Genomic DNA, 23,833 nt, shown 5'->3' on the forward strand with positions numbered 1-23,833 from the left:
TGATGTTCTTTTTTTCTGTGCGTAGAGCAAAAACATCTCTTTGACCATAATTTCGCTTTTTAAGGACATCACTTACCAGCGCCAAAATTAATCGAAAGTAGGGTTTTATTTTTCCTATCGTTGATAATATCGTTGATAATATCCTTGATATTTTGAACAATAGCTGATGTTTAATTCGGTCAAAATGTAAATGTTGGCGGTTTTAACCGGTTCATCCTAAAGGTGTTAAAACTTCTTAAAATATATAAATTGACTGACAGTTCAATGTACGTAGACTCAAAAAGAGATCTGCGACAGACAGATATCTGTTTATCCTCAAACGTTTATCGTGATAATAGAGCAACTTCTTTCTCTTTTTTTCTTATTGAATCATCTATTTATTTTAAGCATATATATATTTATATATAAATTTAGAAATGAAAATACATCAAGAGTAAAAAAAAGATGTGTGTGTGTGTGTGTGTGTGTGTGTGTGTGTGTGTGTGTGTGTGTGTGTGTGTGTGTGTGTGTGTGTGTGTGTGTGTGTATGTATGTATGTATGTATGTATGTATGCAAATAAACTCAGAAAAAATGCTCGGAAACCTCTGGCACCTGCTACTTATCCCCTGCATCCCACTTTTTCCATCCAAATAAAAGTGATATTACAAGTGTGAGATGCAGAGACTTTAACCTAAACATAAATGCTCGAATAACCACATTATACTCTGAAAGCAAATGGAGGTTATGGAATATAAGGTCATTTTCCCAACCTTGAGACATCTTGATGCAAATGCAAAAAGAAAGCTAATGCACTCTGGAGCTTTCTGTTGTTTATCTGTATTTACAGTCAAGAGGGACGAGTCCTGACAACCACCAATCCCTACTTGTTTGGAGTTTTTTAAATTGAGCAAAAGCCCAATAAAAAAAAACACAAAACAAAAAGAGTGAGAAGCCTGTACTTCCCTTACTTTCTCAGAGTTAATCTAACAAAGATTTATATTTGTGAAATGTGTTTTTGCTTGTTTTTTCACGACTTCTGCTTTTAAAGAGTTCTGAAAAGCAAATGACCTACAAAATAGTCAAACTAGGACTGGTTTACTTCACAGCAATTATTGATGTTTTGAAGCATTTTATTGGTAAAATCTTAGGTTCAAAAAGTGCACAAGAAATGCCACTTTTCCACTGACACTTTATTCAAACACAAACAACAGTTTATTTCACTGGGAATGTTTTGGTCCTAGTTACATACAAAACAGGTGAGGCCAAAATTATTCATACCCATGGTTGATTTAAAACACCCAGTGTTTAAGATTTATGGAACAATTTCACTGAACACAACTCACTTTTTGTGCTTATCATTACTTTATAGTACTATTGCATGCATATATTGTTATATATTACATATATAATGATAATACCTGCTACACTCTGGTACACACACTGTAAATTTACAGCGGAATTCCAGTAGTAACATACTGTTATTCCAAAATACGGTAGGATATTGTCAATTTGATGTCTTCTTCTGTTGTCACAATCAAGACTGACGAGTAAACTACTGAAAAAATAATTGTACAATACAGTTTTTTTTCTAGGCAAGACATTTTACTTGTATTTGCATCTTAGAGAACCAGCATATTACAGCATGTTACACCAACAATATTAAACGGAAAGAAAAAAATACTTTTAGGGAATGAATCAGAGCATAATCAAAAATGTTGATTACCAGTGTTGGTGTTGTATGTTAAAAATACAACGTTAATTAAACACTTGTTTAGTCAAATTCAAAGATAGGTTTGTCAGTTTCCCTAAAGAGATGGTGTTTGATAAAGAGCTGCTCCCACAATCACAACGTATCTGTGACGTCACGTGTTTACCCTGGAGACAGCAGTATGGCGTCTTGTCTGGAGCTTATCAAGGTAAGTTCCCCACAGCTATTTAAACAATATCTCAATAAAGAAAAACAAAACAAGGTAAGTTCCATGTTAAGACCATCATGTTTTTGATTTTGATCATTTTTATGAGTGCATTAACTTTCTGTTTGCGCAAGAGTATCAACTTATGCTTAACGTAAGTTTATTTGTTTGGATATCGCGGTACAACTGTTCAGTACAGGGGCGCTCAAGTCCAGTCCTTGAGAGCTGCTATCCTGAAACTTTCAGACGCTTCCCCGCGCCAATTAACACACCTGAATCAAATGAAAGGCTGCTTAGCAGGTCTGTTGGAGTAAAGATGCATCGAAAAGTTGCAGGACGAGAGCTAATAAAAATAATAAACCAAGGGTGTCCTTGGTTTATTATTTTTGTTAGCAGCTAAAGCTAGCCAAGCAGACTGTGTAGCACGGGGTGTCGGGTGGTTAAACGAACATTAAACCAGGCATTCTTCTGTTGGTTCATGTGCTTCGTCCTCAAGGGCGTAGGAACGAGTCTGTCATTGGGGGAGACGCATATCGGAAACCTGACAGATCAGCCAATACCTTGAGCAGAAATGTCAAACAATTATGCCATCAACACGTCAGTAATGCGTTACTCTAATCTGACGCTTGTTTCAGTAACAAGTATTCTAACATGTTACTATTTACAAACCAATAATCAGATTAAAGTTATGCATAGTACAATGACCGTCATTCCAGGATGAACACTCACTTTAGGATTTGCCTCACAACTACCAAGCTAAATACTCTGGTAGCACAGACAGGCTAACAGATTCTGATATATTTTATTGGTCAAAAGATATTTGATTATTGGTCAAAATGCATTGATATAAATTGACTGGTAATTGAACTGGTTCTACCTCTTTCTAAAACCAAAGTAGAAAACAGCTCATAAAATAGGACTCAGCAGTTTTAAACTCAATACATCAGTTTGACCAACAAAAATAAAATCTAAAAAATAACTTTTGTTCTTCTTGAACAACTCTCTACATCAGTCCAACAGTTTGATCTACACAATAAAAAAAATTATACTTTTCACATGTAACAGACCCTTAGCTCCTCACTGTTAACTCAGTCTCACTTTCCAGCTCTGCATTCAGTAACTTACCAAACATGAGCCATAAAAAACACTGAGGCAAAAAGCCTAAATGTTTTTTTTTCCCCGTCATTTTCAGCCACAAACATTTAACTGAAATATATACGGATATGTGTTTCTGTCTCTGCCTCCCTCTGACTCTCTGTAGCCTGATGTTCCTGCATGGATTCATGGATTTACAACAGAGACACTAATGTAATTTACAGTGTCAGAATGTGAACTAAATATAAAAAGTATGTTTTTATCATATCAAAAAAAAATTATCTTTGTCTTTCTGTTTATTCACTGTCACATGCTGTTTTTATTTTAATTATGTAAAACACTTTGAAATGCCTTGCAGCTGAAATGTGCTATGCAAATAAAATTTGATTGATTGATTACAGAATGAGAATTTAAACAACGTAATTTTCAGATGTATACATTATTATACATCTCAACTCTATTTACTGTGTAGCAAAAATGTTCACTAATTTATTTTTAAACCTCTCCTCAAGCACTTTTCTTATTGTCTAACCATTACCCTTATAGTGTGGAAATAATTTTAAAAATATTCAAACGTTGAAAGAAATCAACCTGACATCAGTCTTCACCTGTTCTCCTTTCTGGTTTTATTGAAATTAATATAATGTTTATATCTTCACACTCTGAAACTCCACCTGGCTCTCCTATGTCTTTCCTGACCTGCTCCTCTCATAATAAAATAGTTTAGTTTATTTAAAAATTAAAAACAGTTAATACATATTTCAATAAACTAAATGAAGACCTCATCAGAGCTTCTTCACCTTTCTTCAACATCATTCTAGCACTGCTGTACTCCTCAATATATAATATAATATAATATAATATAATATAATATAATATAATATAATATAATATAATATAATATAAATACATGTTAAGTGGTCGAGTATGATCAGGTGTTGTTCACTTTAAATAATAAAAAGACTCATTTTGCTGCTGTTTCAGTCTCATTCTAAATCATTGTGACCAGACTAGCAGACTTTAAACAAAGTTGGCAGTAAAATTTTGGACATGTGACTATTCCAGAATTAAAACCGCTTAACCAAAAAGATTTAGTTCTATATATGAAAGTAAACTGACAAGATGTTATAAACGAGCGATATTCATGGCAAAATTCCTGACAGACAGTTTATCTCATTCAAACTCCGTCTGCTGCTGCCTTTACTCTGAGCCGTTCAAAGAGGGGAGGGGGAGGAGAGGGGAGCAAGCGCTCTGCTGAATGCGCTGTTGTGCGCCTTAAAAATAAAAGCATGCGAGTGGAAGATTTTAAAATTCTTCGCAACTGCGGCGAAATTATTGGGAGGGACGAATGTGGCTCTCTTCAATATTAGGGGGGACATGCCCCCCCCGTCCACCCCGCTTCCTACGCCTATGTTCGTCCTACATCCAAAGGCCACAAGAAGAATCCAAAACAGCTCATGTCAAACCGGACCATATTTTCAGATATGTGCAGGTATGTGGTTATTCTAATGATCCTACTTCTTTGTAGAAGCACTTTCTCATTGGCTTTCTTGCTATCTGAATGTAGCTGTGCTACTAAATATATTTAATAATTTTTATTATTCGTCTTCTTATCATTATGTCAAAGATGCAAGCCAGTGTTGAAGCCTTCCTCATTTCCGTGCAACCAGGACAGCCCTTCCTCCTGCATGTTGGTGAAAACGAGCAGCACCAAAGGCACTTCACCATCAGTGACCACAAGATCATCCAAGGTAGCTTTTGATGAACTTTCAAAGCACACTTCACCTTCAGTTCAAAGTACCATGAATTCCTCTACAACTTCTGTAAATTAATCCAGCCTACAGTTTTCAACATTGATGTGACTTGCACGACAATTGAGGAGTTTAAGATCCTTGCTTTTATTTTACCTGGCAGAGTGGACATTCTTTATTATGATGATCATTTAAATGCATACTGTATCAATAAGAGGATTTGTTTTATGTTCTTCCAATTAATGACTTGGTTTATTACAGTCCCTGTGGCAAGCAGTTTTCTGCATGGTCAGCATTGAAGGCCATATTGTCTTTGAGAGGGTCCAGCCAACATTCCAGACAGGACAGTGTTGTCCGTCTTCTTCATCTTCAGCCTCCAATATCAACATGAGGCAGCCAAGACTTTGGTTCATTCAACGGTAAAACCATTCCTATAATTTTTTTTTACAATAACATGGTTTTAAAGCAAGTTATGATTAACATTTGACAAAGGTGGTGATGTTTTCTCTTTACGTAATTAAAAACAACTTTATTTATATATTGTACCAGTTGTATTCAGAATGCCACACTATTTATATTCTCAGGAATTTTCCCATTTTTGATTTTGTTTTTTAGTCGCTTCATTGGGATTAACCCGGAAAGGGCACAAAAGCCAGTCATGGGAAGATGGTATCCAAAAAGACAGGAAAGACCATTCAAAAGAAAAAGTGACAGTCAATGTTCAGGTTTCCACCCTCATCAAAAACCTGATGGACTTTGAGTGGCATCTCATTCAGGTTAGTTGTTGTCCTTTTCTTTTCTTTGAAATATTTCTGTTTCCATATTATTTAAGATCTAAATTGTATTGGCTTTTATTTTTCCATGTTGGACGGTGCCTTCATCTGCATCTAATAAAGTAAGTGCCACTTGGACTCTTGAAAACCACTAATAGTTCATATTTTAAAACCCTGTTAATACTAGAATTCCACATTATTTCAGCCATGTTGAATTTTAGATTTTGGAAGTCCTTTTTCATTGATTTGCTAAGCATACCTAAAGCATGGATATTTCTTTAAGAACTGTGTTTTTCTGTTCATAATATTGTAGAAATTAATGAGTTAAACCCAGTTTATGTCGCTGTAAACTGAAAGTCTTCAGTTTTTATTCCAGTGTTAGTGAAACTATATTGACTTTGAAGGCCTATTTTTTGCCAGTTCTCTGAGGAATGGTTTTGTGTTATTCGTTTTGAATGTTTGAATATACTGGAAATATATGTGGTTTGAGACATAGTGGTGCCTTTAAATAAAAATTCTGTTCAGATGGTTACTTATCGCATCCTCTTTTGTGTTATGCGAAGTTCTGATTATGCAGATTATGTATTTTAGAACCGCATCAATTGGGTTAGGTATTAATGTTCTATCATAAAACTAAGACTGTACTTTAAAAAGTAGCATTACAGTTTTCTTTGCAGTAGCTTACTCATAAAGTGAATGCAGTAGTTAAACTAAATTTACAGTGAAAATAATGGAACCTACAGACGCCAGTATTTGAAGGTATATTTACTTTCACCACTGTATTTTACGGTGGCCAACAAGTACGAACACCCAGCAAAGAAGAGAAAAACACATGCAACAAAAAAGAGATGCGAATAAAAAATGCTGAAAACAGAAGTGATCCAGACCACTAGGGGGAGTCGAACAAAGAACAACTGTGTCCAAAGTCAGGTTTTGCATCCTTGGGTCCTCGACGACTGGAAGAGAGAAGCTGTAGCTTTCAGCTAGCTGCTTAGCCTCTACCGTGGCGTTATGTTGCTTAGCAACCGTGACAACGTGAATCACATTGCGGCGAAGGGAAAAAAAAAACGGACTCCAAAGTATGTTTTTTTTTTCTCCTGATTTCTCTATTACTCTAAACCTTTTGTAATAAAGGCTGTTGCATATTAAAAAAATCTTAGTCTGATTCTAAAATGTTCATACACGTATAGCACATTTACACAAGGAATGTTAGCAAAGTATCCCTTTTCAAATACTCTCCAAATCTCAGGTAAGACAATACAGTTTAATCAAACTATTGTGTTTTTAGGCTCAACTTTAATCAGTCAAACCGATTTGCTCAGGAATAAATGAAATATTTGAGTGAACCAAAATATTACAACTAGATGTTACCTGACTTAATATCTGTGTTTAACTAACTGTCATTTGGGAAAGCCCGAATGAGTCAGGTGTTCTCCCGTGCAATATAATCCTGGACCAGCTGGCAGCAGGCGAGGGGAGCTGGGTGTTAATACAGCGCGAGCAGACATCTCCGAAAACGTCGAGCAATATTGCAATTAGGTGATGCACTGATGAACCAAGCAGAAATGTGAGATTTATACATCTACATTCTCGCCTACAGACATTGTTTAAATCATGTTGTATCACAGTTGCTAAGCAACATAATGCCGAGGTAGAGGCTAGGCAGCTAGCTGAAGGCTACAGCTTCTCTGCAATGCTCTCTGCCTTCGCAGAGAGCATTCCGGTCTACGGAAGACCGAGAAACGACCCGGTCTTCCGTAGACCGGGTCGTTTCTCAAGCCCATGTAGACCCCGAATTCGGACACAAAACTCTTGTGGTCTGGAACACTTATTTTTATATATTTTTTGCATCTCTTTTGTTTGCGTCTTTTCTTTGTTGTATTTGTTTTTTTGTCATGTTTGCTGCGCGTTTGCACCTGTCGACCACCGTAGTATTTTAACAATTATGTATTTTAGTTCTGCTGGGGTCCATGTGTATTTGTTACAAGTTGCATTGTGATCACTGTTATGTGTAGAGTGTTATGGGGTTCCTCTGTCTGACTCTGCCGACTTCCACTCACATGTGATGGACCTGTCATGTGGGCAGGGGAGCGGGGAACCAGTACCGATGCTGATATGACAGAACACCGGAAGAGCAGAGAGTTCAGTGTGTGTTAGCAGTGAAGCTATTCAGTTGAGTGTAACGGTTTGTTACAGGCGCGAGCTGCAGCCTAAAATTTCAGTCTATGGATATGGTAAGTTGGTACGCAATGGGGTATATGCCACGGACTTCCGTTTTAGCACTTCCGCATTTTTATGCCACATAGAATGCTTCCGGTGCATAGGCAACAGTATGTTAACAGTGGCTCCTCAGTCCTGCAGGACTATTAATGATGCTTATATAATTATTCAGACGTCCTGAAACGCTCCAACAACAACAAAGGATTTAAGCTGGATGTGTCAAAACTTCACAATAACTTCGAAGGTAAGTTAATAAATCGTTTGTAATCACCATAATGCCTCATATGTCTGACATAGCTAACAGGGACAAGCTTACAAAGGTGCTATGTAAATGTTAAGTGTTTTGATTATCTGTGCATTGTGCAATCCACATATCTATGCTGTATAGATAGATAAAGATATAGATATAAACATATATAGATCTGTCTATATTGTGCCCAAGCTATCAGTCGAAGCTAAAGTTAGCTTCCGAATGTAGCATCTAATTCGGAAAATAGCTAAAGAGCGATTACATTTAATTTTTCACTATCTTGAGCTTTTTTAATGTGTTGTACTTTAAAAACAACACCTAGACATTTCAAACCTAACTAGATTATTCTGTACTAACAGCAGAATAAATAAAACATTTGTGAAACCTTCTAATTGATTTGTGAAATTTGCAAAATGTCAATAGATTCCAGAACGCATTAGATCTGAATTATTAATTTGTGATTATTATTTTAACTTTCCGTTTTCTTTATTTTTTTTAATCTTTATTATAGTTGGAGTTGGACAGTTCTGTTTGATGGCTTCCTGGAGGGAGAGATCGGCTGAGCTATTGTGGCCAACAACTTTTCTCCTGCTATTAACGTTTTTGCTTTTCTTAATATAAAGTATTTCTATCAGTTGCTCTTTTTCCGTTTTGAATTCAGTATTTGTTTATACAGTATTTTTTTATTTTTACCTTAATGCTTACCTGGTCAGTTGAGGTGGAACTGACCAGGTTCCACCTCAACTGGTGGAACTGGTGGAACCATGTGACAAATGTCACATGGTTCTGACATTTGTCAGAACCATGTGGTTCTGTCAGAACCACATGGACTGAGCTGGTTACATCAGATCAATCTGAATCTTTATTTCTCATTAAAACATCTTCTTGTAATTTTGAGACATTGTTATAAAATTGCATCTTTATTCTACTGTAACGATGACTACATTCTTGCAATTAAAAATTCTTGTATCCTGACCGTAATGCTCCTTATACAAATCACAGAACAGATGATTGAAATAAAGGCACTTTTTGAAAGTATTTTCTGTGATTTTATTATAGAAATTGAGGGCAGGAGGAATCAATTAAAATCAAATCTGGTATGAAAAAAAATCTTGTATCATCCAGCCTTATTCAGCATATTAAAATATATGACTAACTACATATTACTTAATATTCACATTTCTTTGCTGGTATTACCTAAATGTGTTGCATTTTAACATCTCACTTGAATTCCTGATCTACATGCAAATACTTGATATAACGTAAACACTGAGAAATGGGGAAAAATGGTTTGAGAAATGTAGAGAATGACAAATGAGATTCAGTTTTATTGTAGGTACAAACAGGATAGCAAAATGAACAGTGAATATATAATATACTTCCTGGCAGCTAATCAGACACCAGACTTGTTTTGCCTTTACTGGTGATGAAAACTCGTCACTCTGGAGCAGAGGAAGTCCGGCTCAGCCCCGTCCAGGATGACTGCAGTGTCAGGGTAGCCAACAAAGTCTGCAGGTAGATTTTTGTATATCTGGTGCTCCGGGTTCAAGATCATAGTTTAACCAAGTACTGTAAATAAAGTTAGTCCACGTTGTGATGATCCTGCAGACCGTGGACTGATGGCTGCCGTGCCGGTCAGCTGGTCCAGGTGCTTGGATCCAGTGGAAAGGTAATTGGCACAGCGATCATGACTCAAAAACGCATCACGAGGTGTTGCTATGCAAACCTGAAAAATTTAAAACAAAAAAACAACAACTAATAAGCGTCCATATTTAGCTGCACAACATAATCAAAACTAATAAATCCTCAGCTCTTTTTGAGAGTTTTGCTTGAAAATACATTGACAATATCTCAGGAAATTTAATGTTTAAGTGAAATAGTTCTGGTATCACAAAGAAACTGCAAAAAAAAATGTTTCAGAGTTGTAACAACACTGAAGTTACTGAATAAGAATGAACTGAAATATTTACTACTTAGAAAATGCATGTTAAAATCTGAATACTTTTGAAAGTGTGCAGCTGAAATTAATTTAAACTTCAAGCAGGCAAAGCATCGTGTTCGCCTAATACCTGCACCAACAGTAATACAAAAAATTATGCATATAAGAGGCATTAGTTTATAATAGTCGAGGCAAACCTAAATTTACCATTTTAAAAACAAATGCAGTCATAACCTCATTTTCTAAGCAAAATCTCAGAGGGGAAAAAAGAGAAATTACGTTGTGTAAAGCAAGAACAGATTATAGCAGCCAAGTGGAAAAAATCACTCTAACGTGGATTATAATTATGAAACAGCAAAGGTAGATGTCATATTTTCGGGATTCGGGAAATACATGATTTCTACCATTTGTTCTGTGTGTTTTTTTATGTGGGTCGGTGACACTTAAACGGCTGTAAAGCGAAGGTTTTGGACCTTAATCTGACTGACTAGATCGGGCTGAAGCGTTGCTGCCCTCGGCTGTTCTTAAATTACCTGCTCGGTATCGCTTGGACTGCATGTTAAATGTATTTTATATAATTGTCACATATAAAAAAAACCTAAGGAGTTGCCTAAAAATAATGTCATACTCCGTATAACACAAACGCAAACATCAACACACGTATTGATTTACCTTGTGCCGAATCGCTGCCTCTGTTCTCAGCCTGTTCCCGTAGCATTATTTTTCCTCCAACAAATTATTCCAGTAAACGAAGCATGTACAGCTCTCTTTTAACCTCCGTCTTCCCATTTCTGACGCTGGATCTTCAAAATTCTCAAGCTTTGAAATAGCAGGCAGCTACAAACTGTGTGTTAGCTGTAGTGGCTAAGTTTTGGCTACAGTCCGCTGTCACCTCGATATCAGCAGGAAAATGAAAAAAAACTAAGCACTGGATGGTACCGGCTAATTATTGGACACAACGGCACTCCACAAAACTCGGTTGTTGTACCAGTAGCTCACAGATATTTTAAGTTTTGCGTCTTTTTCATGGTACAGATCTTGCAGCTTTGGGTAAAAACCATAGGAGCAAGCAGGACCCGGAACCAATCTATGTGGCATAAATTCAAACGGAAATACGTCACCACCTCTCGTGGCATATACCCCATAGCAGCTCACTCTTATTTCTAATAAACCCTGTTGGCGTCATTACAGTATTTACTTAGAGTACACCACTTTAAAAGGTGATTGCAGGATTGAAAAAGTAAATGTCCAGTAAATTACTGGTATGTACAGACGCCAGCTTTTTAATTTTTTTAACCGTTTTTCTGAAAGAACGGTTAAAAACAAACAAACAAACAAAAAAAAAAACTGGCGTCTGTAGCTACCAGTATTTTTTTTAAATCGTTCTTTCATAACGGTAGATTACCGTTCTTTCACAGTATCTATACCGTACTTACGTTGACGGTAATCTACTGTCAGGATTAATTACGGTACAGCTACTGTGCATTTACAGTAAACTTCTGGCGTCTATAGCTGCCAGTATTTGACTGTAAATTTGCAGGATTATGTTTTAGTGTACACATTTAAACTACTGATTTAAATCCTAATCTTGATGAAAAAAAAACAGCTTTTAGATTGGTTTAATAATGATCGATAAGAAAGGAAATGGATCAAATACATTTACAGAAGTGGGTAAAAGTTAACCACATCGGTAATGTTTTTGAAACGCTCACTATAACAAGACTTGCATTTTTAATTTTCCCACAGAAACACTATTTTGCTGTGTGCTGTTATATCTAGAGTAGCGGTTGTAACAGTCGTAATTGTGTAGTATCTCTTTAAGACATTCTAGTATCTCAGATGACGTCATGTATGCGTCGCTGTTTCTTTTTAGAGAACGTCTGAGAAACCTGCTACAGTTGGATACTGTAACAGTCGTTACAAATTGTTACAATACCTGGACTGAGACGGACATATAACTCTCTTATGTTAGTGACGTTATGGGTTGCTTTGAACTCTGCTTATTTCATGTGTGAATGTATAGCAGCCGTTCAACCGGGCTTGTAAGGTTGGTGAAGAGCGTCTTATTAAAGGACAACACTGTGGAATTCTCAGTACCAGTGAAGTTGTGAGTTTCTAACCGTCCAGTCGAGTCCACCGCCTCCTCTCCTTCCTTAAACACAACCTGAAGCGTTACAAATGGCGCCCGAACAATTTCTCTTGGACCTCAGAATGCAGTATCTTCTACCAGCTAATATTTGAAACGTGGAAGAAGTACTTTACAGTATAGTGGACGTCCGAACGAACCGAGCTAGGCCAGGCGCGGACTTCGGAGCTTTTCAACGGCAATGAGCGGAATCTTCAACGCCGTTTTTGGAATATAACACGGTCCCAGGTTTAAACCCTTTACCGTGACGACTTGGAACAACTGCACCGCCTAGACGTGAGATGGATTTTGCTTTATAATTTCTGAATGTGCCTGTGGGCACGGCGAAGCGAAGCGGAAAACCCCTCATCGGCTAAGCGCGCGGCAGACCTTTTTTTTTCTTCTTCTGAACACTCCCTTCGGAAATTTCTTACTGGAGTCAACTCTGTACCGGATCAGGGCTGCGAGCCTTTAAGTCCATCAGAGAAAATACGAACTGAAGCCGTGAGTACTTGGAAAAATAAATAAATAAATAAATAAATAAAAGGAAAAGACAGAACTGAATTCATCCTAGCACAACTCAGACAACAAGGGCTTCGTCTCAGACCCATTCGGATTCGCTGGAGTTAATTAATACTACCAGAGTGCTCGCTGCTGCGTTGCACCAAACAAAATTGGAGCCCCCTGTGTTCACTAATGATGGTGGTCTTCACCCAGAGGAATGGCTGCAGTCTGTCAATGCTTACAAGACTTCTTTAGACTTAACAGACACACAGATTCTCAGAGAACTACCACATTTTCTAGCTAAGGCACCAAGGAAGTGGTTTAATGTTCTCAGCTCTCATGTCTGTACGTGGGCTGAATTTTGTGGACTTTTCAGAACTGTGTTCTTACCTGCTGACAACCAGGAAAATATTATGAGGGGTATCCTAGACAGTTTCCAGCACCCCGAAGAACCTCTCCCTACATTTGTGGCCCATATGGTCAGTGAGTTCAAAAGACTGAGGAACCCTCCGCCTGAGCAGGAGCAGATTGACCTTATCTGTAAACATGCAGTAGAGAAGTACAGAGTGGCACTATATGGAACACCTGTCAGGTCAGTAATGGACTTGGTGCTGCGTGCCCATGAGCTCCATTCTGTTCTCGGCACCAGCCTGTCACAACCATCAAGGGTCCAGATGAAAAATAAAAATGATGGTGGTCTCTACTGTTTTAGATGTTCCATGCCTGGTGTTACATCTCGCACATGCCCAAACTGTTCCACTGAGTATCAGGGAACTCGACAGTCTGCAAGACCTGCTAGAGAGCATCCCCAAACTGCACCTGCAGAACCAGAAAGTGCTAACATGATGAGAGAAACACAACCAGTGAGTAGAAAGCAGGAAAACTTCAGAGGGGGGAGAGTTTTTCACAGGGCCAACCCTCCTCCCAGTCAGTAACTCCGCCCTCATTGCCTGTGTCAGTTCCAAGTTCACCACCTATGCTCAATCACGTTGAAGATGGAGCTTCACAATCATCTTGGAATACCCCTTTCAGAGTTAGAGTGAACTTTAAAGGAACAGCTCTGGAGGCCACACTTGACACAGGTGCGTCGCTTTCAGCAGTAAACGCAGACCTGATACCCGAAAAGACCCAAAATATGTCGTTAAAGAATCAGTGGCATTCCCCACCCATAAGACTGGCCAACGGCACAGACTGCAATCCGTTAGGTGTAACCTGGTTGACCATTGGATTTATGGGCAAGTCAGTCTATCAACGATTTGTGATAGTGCAGGACCTCTCATCCCCCTTAGTTCTTGGAATGGACTTTATGACTCGCACTTCACTAACAATTCATGTCCCAACCAGAACAGTAATTGTGGATGACAATTCCCCATTTCTGGATGAACCCTGTGAAAATGACTTTGTGGAGGCTGATCTTGAGTGTGGAACGATGACTCTACAGAACACTCCACAGCTCTCACTTAAGGAAAAAGTTGAAGAAGCTAACTTGAATCCTGAGGAAAAAAATGGACTGTTAAAGTTGATAGATAACTACAGTGATCTGTTTGATGGTCATCTAGGTCGCACTTCTCTGACAGAACATGTCATTGTCACTGGGGATGCAAAGCCAGTTAACTTACCGCCCTACCGCACCTCCCCAGCTAAAAAGCAAATCATTGAAGAGCAAGTACAAAAGATGTTAAAGGATGACATCATTGAACCTGCGTCTGGACCATGGGCGGCTCCTGTGGTCATAGTGACCAAACCACCCCGTGAACCACGGTTTTGTGTTGACTTCCGGGGTTTGAATCAGCTGACTGTGAAAGACTCTTACCCACTACCACGAGTGGATGAGTCATTGGACTTTTTATCAAGAGGAAAGTTCCTGACAACATTAGATCTTGCTCGAGGTTACTGGCAGGTCCCCATTGGCGAACAGGCTAAACCTAAGACTGCTTTCATCACGCATTGTGGCCTGTTTCACTTCAAGGTCCTTCCTTTTGGTCTATGTAATGCTCCTGCGACCTTTCAGCGACTTATGAACAATGTTCTAGCTGGCCTGATTTATAAGTTGTGTGCAGTGTATCTGGATGATATTGTTGTCGCATCACCAACTTTTGAGCAGCATCTACTTGACCTAGAGGAGGTCCTTGACAGGCTTAAATCTGCTGGCCTCTCATTGAAACTGAGCAAATGTCAATTCTGCCTTTCGGAACTCACCTTCCTCGGCTACCGTGTCACACCATCTGGCATTCATCCTGACCCTGACAAGGTGAGAGCTGTGACTGAGTTTAAAGTGCCAACCACGACAAAGCAGGTGCGACAGTTTCTTGGCTTAACAGGCTACTACCGCCGCTTTGTACAAGATTATGCAAGTCATGCAGAGCCACTCTTCACTCTCACTAAAAAGGACGTGCCGTTCAACTGGACTGACGAGTGCCAAGCAGCTGTCGACTTTCTAAAACATTCCATAACTTCGGCACCAGTGCTAAAATTCCCAGATTTTACGTGTCCGTTCTTCATCCACACTGATGCATGTGATGCTGGACTTGGAGCAGCATTAATGCAGAGGGATGAGAACGGCAAAGATGTAGCTGTGGCTTTTGCTAGCCGTTCACTGCATAAGTCAGAAAAACCCTATTCAACTCCAGAAAAAGAATGTCTGGCTGTTATCTGGGCATTGGAACATTTCCGTCCTTATGTCGAAGGTTTACATGTGACTATTTACACCGACCACAGCAGCCTCAAGTGGTTGATGTCTCGACCAAATCCCTCTGGTAGGCTTGCCAGGTGGTCTCTTCGCCTTCAGGACTTTGACTTCAGCATCATCCACAAACCGGGAGAACGTAATAAGGTGCCTGATGCCCTTTCACGTAATCCCCTCCCAGATGTGGACACACCCATGGATCTTCTTCCTCCCTATGCCGTGATTGGAAGCATGGATCTTCGTGCTCTACCCTCTGTAATTGTGTCGGACCGTCCTCATGTTCGTCAGTTGCAACTGGAGGACCCAGTCACAGCCAACTTACTCTGCCAACTTGAAAATGACCAACAGAGTGAGGAGGATAACCAAGATCTGCAAAAGTTCATTGTACAAGATGGACTCTTATATTTCATTGATCCGAAAACAAAGTGCGGTCTTCACCCACTCAAGCAGATTAAACTTTTTGCTCCAACTGCACTCCGTAGTTATCTGCTCAAGTATTATCATGACCATCCTACAGCTGGACATCTGGGTGTTGCAAAAACTCTGGCACGCTTGCGTCTCAGGTTCTTCTGGCCAAACATGAACTCTGATGTAAAGAAATATGTGGTGTCATGTCGTTCGTGCCAAGTCACTAAACCGACTCAAAGAAAACCAGCAGGCCTCATGGTCCCAATCCAACCACAGAGACCATGGGAGTACACGGGTGTGGACTACATCGGCCCACTCCCCCGCACACAAATGGGAAATGCATATATCCTTGTTTTTGTGGACTATTTCTCCAAATGGATTGAAGTGAGTGCTGTCAGGGAAGCAACTGCTCGAGTTGCTGCTAATAAGTTCATCAACGACATATTTGCCCGACATGGTTCCCCAAAATACCTTATTTCAGACAGAGGAACACCTTTCATCAGCGACCTGTTTGAACATGTTGTGTCAACACTTGGAACTGAGCACAGAATGACAACTGCCTACCATCCTCAAACTAATGCAACTGAACGTGTAAATCGCACGTTGAAAACAGCCATTCGAGCATATATTGAGGACAAACACACTTCTTGGGACAAATATCTTCCCCAGATTTGTTTCGCGCTGCGTACGGCACCTCATGAAAGTACAAACCTGAGTCCCGCAATGATGCTCTATGGACGAGAGTTAGACACTCCCTTGGACCTAATCACTCAGCCGTCGTGGGAAGGAATGGACGACCTTGAGACTTCTTACCCAGATCACCTGAGAGCCTCGATTCAAGATGCTCATGATCATGCTCGTACAGTTCTCACAGAAAGTCATAGAAGGCGAAAGCATTACTATGATCTAAGACGACGCCCAATCTCTTTTAAAGTCGGAGATCTGGTCAGAGCAAAATCACACCCAAAGTCGGATGCATCATCTAACTTTTCAGCAAAACTGGCGCCTCTCTACATGGGTCCCTACCGTGTCTACAAAAAGATGTCTGACGTGAACTATTGTCTAACCAAGGTGGACACTGGAGAGAAAGCTGGAGTTTTTCATGTTGCAAACCTTCAACCATTCTACACCTGGGCTACAGCTTCATCTAACAAACACTCAAAGCAAACCACTTCTGCAGATTTGGTTTCCATTTCACCAGACAACAGTTTTTCCCCGGCTCTTTTGGACCCAGAGCCTGACTATGATGTCGACGCTGATATCGTCTCTGATGACGTCTCTGATGACGTCCCAGTCAAAACTGATGGGGAATATGCGGATCCTGTTCCAGCTTTTTTGGACCACGACCCTGTCCAAGACACTGACACTGCTTTGGAGACGGCTCTTAACAGTTTGCCCCCTGCGGACAATGGGTGTGCTGCTGGTGTCTCTTATAATTTTAGACCGAGACGTGTTCCGAGGGTCACCACTGACTGGTCAGTCAATAGATGGACCAACCCTTTTCATACCTCCAGGTTTAACCTGAAGTGACCTTGTTTGAACTTTGTTTTGCTAGTTTCAGTAGTGTTCTGTGACTGTCACTTACGTTTTGTTCGGGTCATGTTCAAACGTTTAACACATGTTATGCTAAGGGTTCTAGCATTTTTAAAAGACAAAAAAAAAAGGAATTCCACTTTTGTAATCGTCCTGCCTGCCTTATTTTTTTGTTTTTACAGTACTCGTCAAAGTAGATATTGCCGTTGTTGAAAACTGTCATGTATGTCGGATTTTCAATATTATGCTGTATATTCCCGGTTTACTTTTAACAACTTATCCATGTATGGAGGTTTGCTAAGTATTGACTGTGCCTTTGCTGTGTTCGGCTGAGGGCAGCCTATTCTGACCTGGGGGGAATATGTAACAGTCGTAATTGTGTAGTATCTCTTTAAGACATTCTAGTATCTCAGATGACGTCATGTATGCGTCGCTGTTTCTTTTTAGAGAACGTCTGAGAAACCTGCTACAGTTGGATACTGTAACAGTCGTTACAAATTGTTACAATACCTGGACTGAGACGGACATATAACTCTCTTATGTTAGTGACGTTATGGGTTGCTTTGAACTCTGCTTATTTCATGTGTGAATGTATAGCAGCCGTTCAACCGGGCTTGTAAGGTTGGTGAAGAGCGTCTTATTAAAGGACAACACTGTGGAATTCTCAGTACCAGTGAAGTTGTGAGTTTCTAACCGTCCAGTCGAGTCCACCGCCTCCTCTCCTTCCTTAAACACAACCTGAAGCGTTACACGGTTCTCAACGTGGGCGGTACCGGGGGCGTTCAGAGGACGGCAGGGGGCGCTGGCGGACATTTTTACAAAAGGGGGCCGCTGGGATGCCTTTGGGGGGCGTTTGGTCGAAGGTAAACTTTACATCTTAAATCCACAACAATACCAGTTTAGACTTTGAGCAACTTGGTAAAACTGTATGTGTAACATTAAATCATTCCTGGCTGCAACTGTATCGATGGCAGCTCTTCTATTCAGTGTTTGTAGCTTCATGGCGGAGCTCCGCTCCGCATCAGTTCAGCGTTACACCGGCTGATGACGTTGCTGTGATTCACTTTGCCTGGTATTTTTGTACATATGTTTAGGCAGTTCTGTGATCATGTCAAAGCAGCAACTTATATTAAAAAGTGTTTTATTGTCCGTTTGAAAGCTGCCCACTTCCATGGAAGGACAACAGAAAATCGCTCTTATAAACATGTAATTACTAAAATCACGATACCCTGACTTTGTATCCCTCTGAAAAATGAACCCATTTAAATAAAGAAATCCCTCCATGGGTGATACCTCGATAGAGAGCGTTCATTTTATAGCGTTAACACCGGAGCTTGGTCCGGTATGAAACGGGTGTGATAAAACAACGGTACCACAGCACTTTTAAATTTCAATAATCAGAATACCGAAATTGTTTCCGTTGTTTTAAAAGGTTTATGTCGGTCTGCCTTTTCCCCATCGATATGTTTCCTGACCGCCCTGCACCTTAGGGAGTTAAACAAAAAAAAATCGATGCGCACATTGCGCAAAATTCTGAAACATGAGAAGCGGGCAAAACGGAGCGACGAACTGGATGTGAATTATGGCATAAAAACAGAATCCGACGCTGAACAGTGAAAAATCAACACATGATATGAAACGCATGACTATTAGGAGGCGCAGCAGGTGATGAGTGAAAATTACTGATGGTCAATAAACGATAAAATAAATCTAGCAACAGTAAAGAAACTAAAGTGGACATAGCAATAAACCGAGAGAGGATAATACTAATCAAATGAAACTAAATGGAAATGAATGAAGAACAAAATGCAAGAATAAACTAAGAAACTAAAGTAAATACGGAGGAATAAACTGGTATGGCAAGACCTTTCGAGCAATAATTAATACAGAGGACAGTATGGCAAGAATAAACAGACACCATTTCCAGATAAAGGGTAAAATAATATTGTTGAAGTGCCATGGGCAGGGGCGCAACTACACATTATTCAGGTGGATGCGAAAACATAAATCGGCACCCCCCCACGAAGGAGCGTAGAAACATACGCTAGTTTTCTTTAGTATTGTATTTAATCTTATCTTAATCTATTGAAAGTCCTGTAGCTGTTTTAGTAAGCTGTGTCTTTGTGAAATCTGTTTCTGTTATTTGTTGGGTCATAACTAATAATTCATAGCATTAATCAAACATGCTGCCAATGTTTGTATGTGTACATGTTTATGTTAATGTAAAAATGAGCAATCACATCGACCAACAGATGTCAAACTGTAACTGTTACGTGTACGTACGATAACTGTTTTTATACACCTACTAATTGATTTAAATTTAACTTAAGGGACTTAAGGAAAGTTTTACAGAAACTTTCATACGGAGCGAGCATCGCCTGCAACCTGCAGAACTAAACTCAGGGCAGAAAAAACCCAATTACGCTTCTTTGTCTGACGTCACGTCCTCCCTCCTCTCTCGCTTCCATCTTGCTCCCCGCATGTGTCTGCTGTTAGTTTACAGGTCAGTGAGGAGCTTTAAATACTTTCTTCTCCGCACTGTTATCCCCTGATCAGACGGCCAGAGGTAAACGAAAGCCTTTCCCGACCGGATGGCTGATATCCGCCGCGGTGTGAAGCTAATCTTACTCACGGATCTGTGTGGCGGTGTGACAGGCCGTACTGCTAGTAGTTAAGCTAGGCAAAGTTAGCCTCCAGCTTCCTCGCAAAAAAAGCTATAAAAAAAACTCATTTAGGTTGAAAGCAGGTTAACTAAACTTGCTTTTGACGTTGGATAACGTGTTGCTGGCTTATTTAGTTCGACTAATAATATTTCATTGTTATTTGCTTGGCTTCGCTCGTTCACAGTACCTCCCAGAAATAAGGAAAATGGCTCGAGTTTTGTAGCAGTCGTCCTGCGGATTGAGTAATTTTGTTTTTTTGTCGTGCAATGCTCACCGGCGGTTCGTTCAATATGGTTTTAACCTGTTATCTTCAGCATTTGCAGTATTACCACACCCACACTGACAATGCTGCTCCGTGCGCATGTGTGTTTATATGCGTGACATTGTTCCTTTATTTTTATTTTTTTTATTTTTTTGTCCAATCAGGTCGCACTTTGCAGAAAGCTCCGTTTAAATTTTGGTTACAGTTAGTATTAAGTGATTTTTTTTTCATGGGATTTGGCAAGTCAAACCTGAATAGCCTGATTTTATTTTATTTTATTTTTTTCAAATTTGTTTAAGCTAGGGTTTGTTTATTTTACCCGTGTTGTTTCTTAAATGACTTGTGGGGGAAGTGGTGTAAAAATAAATTGCATCTGATTTCAATGGTCAGATTCTACATTCTCCCAGATACATTTCTGGGATCAGTCATTCAAAGTTGTCTTTTTTCTGCCTGAACAATGTTTGAATCTGTGATCTTTGTAATAATAGTACTTTAGTATTTTGTAGATTGCTTATAGAAGATTTGAACAATGTTGGAGTTTTGCTTTCTAGTGTCCTATTAAGATTCCCAATGCCTATTTCTATATCTTTAAAAATTTATGTTTCTTGAGGTTTGCGTTTCTTCCATAATTTCCAATCTTGTTGATTTATTTTTTTCCTTCTTGAAGTCAGAGTTGTCACTAGTTTTATCATCTTAAGGAAATTGTTTCATATGTTATACCAAGTTGATACTAAACAGTTTTCTGCTACAAACAAAAAAAACTCTAAAAATTATTTCCTTGTAAATATGTGCAATTAATCGCAAAATTTCAAAGTAGGAAGATCGCTGATATTAAGTCAGAAATCTGTAAGTAAAAAAATCTTATTCAAAAGTAAGTATTGTCAAAAGCTCATTAAGTCAGATTTATCCATTTTTGTCATGAGAAAATAACCAAATTACTTGTAAATATGTTAAATCTCAACATTTCCTAGTTGTATTGTTCTGCAGCACACTGAACAAATCCCTTATAAATTTGGCTGTTATGATAAAGTATTTGTATTATTTACTCTTTTTTTCCCAGAAACCACATAATTAATAAAAATTTATAGAAATAAGTTCTTAACATAAAGTTGGCTTTATTTACTTCTACTGTGTCTGAGAGAATCATTTCCTCTCTGCTACGCTTATGTTCTTATTTCTTGTTGGCAAAAGTCAAAAATGTCGTTCACGTAAGTTAATTTCAATATTAAAACCTTCACTAACTTCTAATGTTTCTAATCTAATTAAATGTTTGAGTTGACAGTGTGATGTCTTTACCTGCATGGTGTCTGTGCGCTTGAGATTTCTGCATCATGTTGTCCCATGTTAGTATATCTTAGATTTGTCTGTAAATAACTGCAGCACTACCACTGTGTTATAAAATATCAATCTGTTCATTTGCAGATGAAAGAAGCAATAATGAATCAAGAAAAACTCGCTAAACTACAAGCGCAAGTCCGCATCGGTGGAAAGGTATAGTCTTGGCGTTACACGAAGCCTTTCGGTTCTCTCTGCTGCTTTTTAAAGGCTCCTTCTATTTTTGATTTTTGCTTCACCTGAATATTTCAGAAACAACAAATGTTCATGAATTAATTGCAATTAATTCCATAAGATGGATAGGGCCAATATTTCTCCAGTGTGAAGTTAACGACTTCTTGTGTGTTGTCATGGTTGCTTAAATGCACAACGGTGTAAATACTACTTCCATGTCACGTCCAAGATCTTAACAGAGATGCGTCCTCCCTGTCCTCTCTCCCACAGGGAAGCGCCCGCAGAAAGAAGAAGGTTGTACACAGAACAGCGACCGCCGACGACAAGAAGCTCCAGTTCTCCCTAAAGAAGCTCGGCGTCAACAACATCTCCGGCATCGAAGAGGTAGGCGCCGCGCAGGGCGGAGCACGCGCCCGTCTCCTTCGGTAACACCTCAGCATCTCGTTCCAGGTGAACATGTTCACGAACCAGGGCACGGTGATCCACTTCAACAACCCCAAAGTGCAAGCCTCCCTCGCCGCCAACACCTTCACCATCACTGGCCACGCCGAGACCAAGCAGCTGACCGAGATGTTGCCCGGCATCCTCAACCAGCTGGGAGCCGACAGTCTGACGAGCCTGCGGAGACTCGCCGAGGCTCTCCCCAAACAGGGTCCGTGACCCCCCCCCACGCCGTCGCAGATTCTGTAGCTACGCCACGCTTTTCCGGTCTCGTTGCTGATGAGGTAACTTTGATTACTTCCTCTGCTTCCAGCTGGAGATGGAAAAGCGCCAATCGCAGCAGTAGAAGAAGAGGACGACGACGTTCCAGGTAAGGGGTTCGACATCTGGGGGAATCTTCCCGCAGTGGGATCATTGCATCAAGATGTTCCTCCTCTGGCTTAAATAAATAAAATGCCTCAGGTTTTTCCTTCCTAGGATGCATCGCTGTCTTTTGAGGATGTTCGGCTTTATTTGCTTTTCTTTGCCGAGAAAGTTTTACCCAAACACATGAGGTTGTCATTAGCTCGATCCCCGCTTTTCCCAGGACTTCTCAGGTCCTCGCTAACGCAACAAACGATTACGCAGCTACTGCGCTGTCGAGGCGTGTGATGGCACAGGGGTTAACTACCCTCGCCACCACGTTGTTGATGGAGTTGGGTTTCCTTTTGTTCTCCTGCTGTTTGCCCAAACGTTTTTAAAAATTGTTCCCATTTTAACCTTTGACCCTCTGAGACTTGGACATGGTGGTTCTCACAGAGGAGGGAGAAGCCAACTTCTTGAAGTGCTTTTCCATAATTTGTACTGCGACTGTTTTTTGTCGACAAACTTATTTTCATAGCATGGCTTTTATATTGCTGTAAGTTGATTCTTTGACTTAAAAAAAAAAAAACTAGCATCATTTTTCCTTCTTGACAAATTTGTGCGCCACTTTGTGTCGGCCTCATCTGAAATGCAGTGAAGTTTGAGGTTTTTATTGTGACGAAATAAAGGTAAATTGTGTGAATGCTTTCATAAGGCATCGTATGTCGAGCACATTGCAAGTCTGTGTGAGTGAGGAATCAGGTTTCAGATGAACTCACTCTTCCTGGAAGCGTTTTGAAAGCTCGGATGCGACTTTCTCACCCGGTCAGACAGGTCAGACCTCCACGTTTGTGTCGTTTCAGATCTGGTGGAGAATTTCGACGAAGCGTCTAAGGATGAGGCCAACTAGGGGGAGACGGGAGACGGCAGAACTCAACAGGACCACGTGTGGGGCAGAGGGGGCACGAGATGTTGTTTCGCATGGAAGAAGCGGAGAGTTGACAGTCAAAACACCTGAGCAAGTTGAGACATCGTGTCGGCGTTGAGCCTTCTGTAAAAACCGCAACACTTCAATTAATTACCGCCACACTCTTCAATCATTTCTTTTGAGTCGTTTTGTAGAGTATTACTCCGTTTGGAAACCGGGGTCACAGTATTTCGGTGTTCAGGTGTGTTTATTTCTCAGTCCACCTCTTTGCCACCAGGCTCTCCATATGCTTGTCGTGCTCATGTGGTCTTAATGTCCAGTTACAGTAAGATTGTGTGTCCGATGCCCCCCGGCTGTACATCCGTTTCCTCTGTTACTGAACTGTGGCCTCGCTAAAATCACCATATCTGGAATAAACCTTTGCTACTGTCACTAAATGGAACAATGCGTCTGTTTTTTTTTTTTTTCTAAGTGTGGATGATAAAATGCTTCAAAACATCTTTTCATCAGA

At 39.9% G+C, this 23,833-nt stretch overlaps 1 protein-coding gene and 1 long non-coding RNA gene across 4 annotated transcripts; both read left to right on the forward strand.

Annotated features, from left to right (window-relative positions):
- Positions 1-1,853: 1,853 nt before the first annotated feature.
- btf3 (basic transcription factor 3) lies at positions 1,854-23,759 on the forward strand. Of its 3 annotated transcripts, none has more exons than XM_008423541.2 (6): positions 1,854-1,896; positions 21,525-21,593; positions 21,882-21,995; positions 22,062-22,263; positions 22,366-22,422; positions 23,258-23,759. In XM_008423541.2, exons 1-6 carry the CDS (start codon positions 1,870-1,872, stop codon positions 23,302-23,304), a joined length of 516 nt encoding a protein of 171 aa, XP_008421763.1. In that variant the 5' UTR covers positions 1,854-1,869; the 3' UTR covers positions 23,305-23,759. The 3 variants fall into 3 exon arrangements, with proteins under 3 accessions (XP_008421763.1, XP_008421764.1, XP_008421765.1); XM_008423542.3 differs by lacking the exon at positions 1,854-1,896 and adding an exon at positions 19,534-19,680; XM_008423543.3 differs by lacking the exon at positions 1,854-1,896 and adding an exon at positions 19,614-19,743.
- On the forward strand, positions 4,655-6,044 carry LOC103473365 (uncharacterized). Its single transcript, XR_535010.3, has 4 exons — positions 4,655-4,739; positions 5,001-5,158; positions 5,355-5,515; positions 5,636-6,044. It is a non-coding gene; the product is annotated as an uncharacterized LOC103473365 (long non-coding RNA).
- Positions 23,760-23,833: the final 74 nt, after the last annotated feature.

This window comes from Poecilia reticulata, chromosome 12 (assembly GCF_904066995.2).
Source record: "Poecilia reticulata chromosome 12, P_reticulata-male-v2, whole genome shotgun sequence".
Classification (NCBI taxonomy): Eukaryota; Metazoa; Chordata; class Actinopteri; order Cyprinodontiformes; family Poeciliidae; genus Poecilia; species Poecilia reticulata.

Excerpts from the sequence above, each read along its gene's own strand:
- btf3 (XM_008423541.2), top strand. The coding sequence starts at position 1,870 with ATGGCGTCTTGTCTGGAGCTTATCAAG. Across the intron at positions 21,996-22,061 it reads ACATCTCCGGCATCGAAGAG|GTGAACATGTTCACGAACCA; the intron begins GTAGGCGCCGCG and ends ATCTCGTTCCAG. Across the intron at positions 22,264-22,365 it reads CGAGGCTCTCCCCAAACAGG|CTGGAGATGGAAAAGCGCCA; the intron begins GTCCGTGACCCC and ends CTCTGCTTCCAG.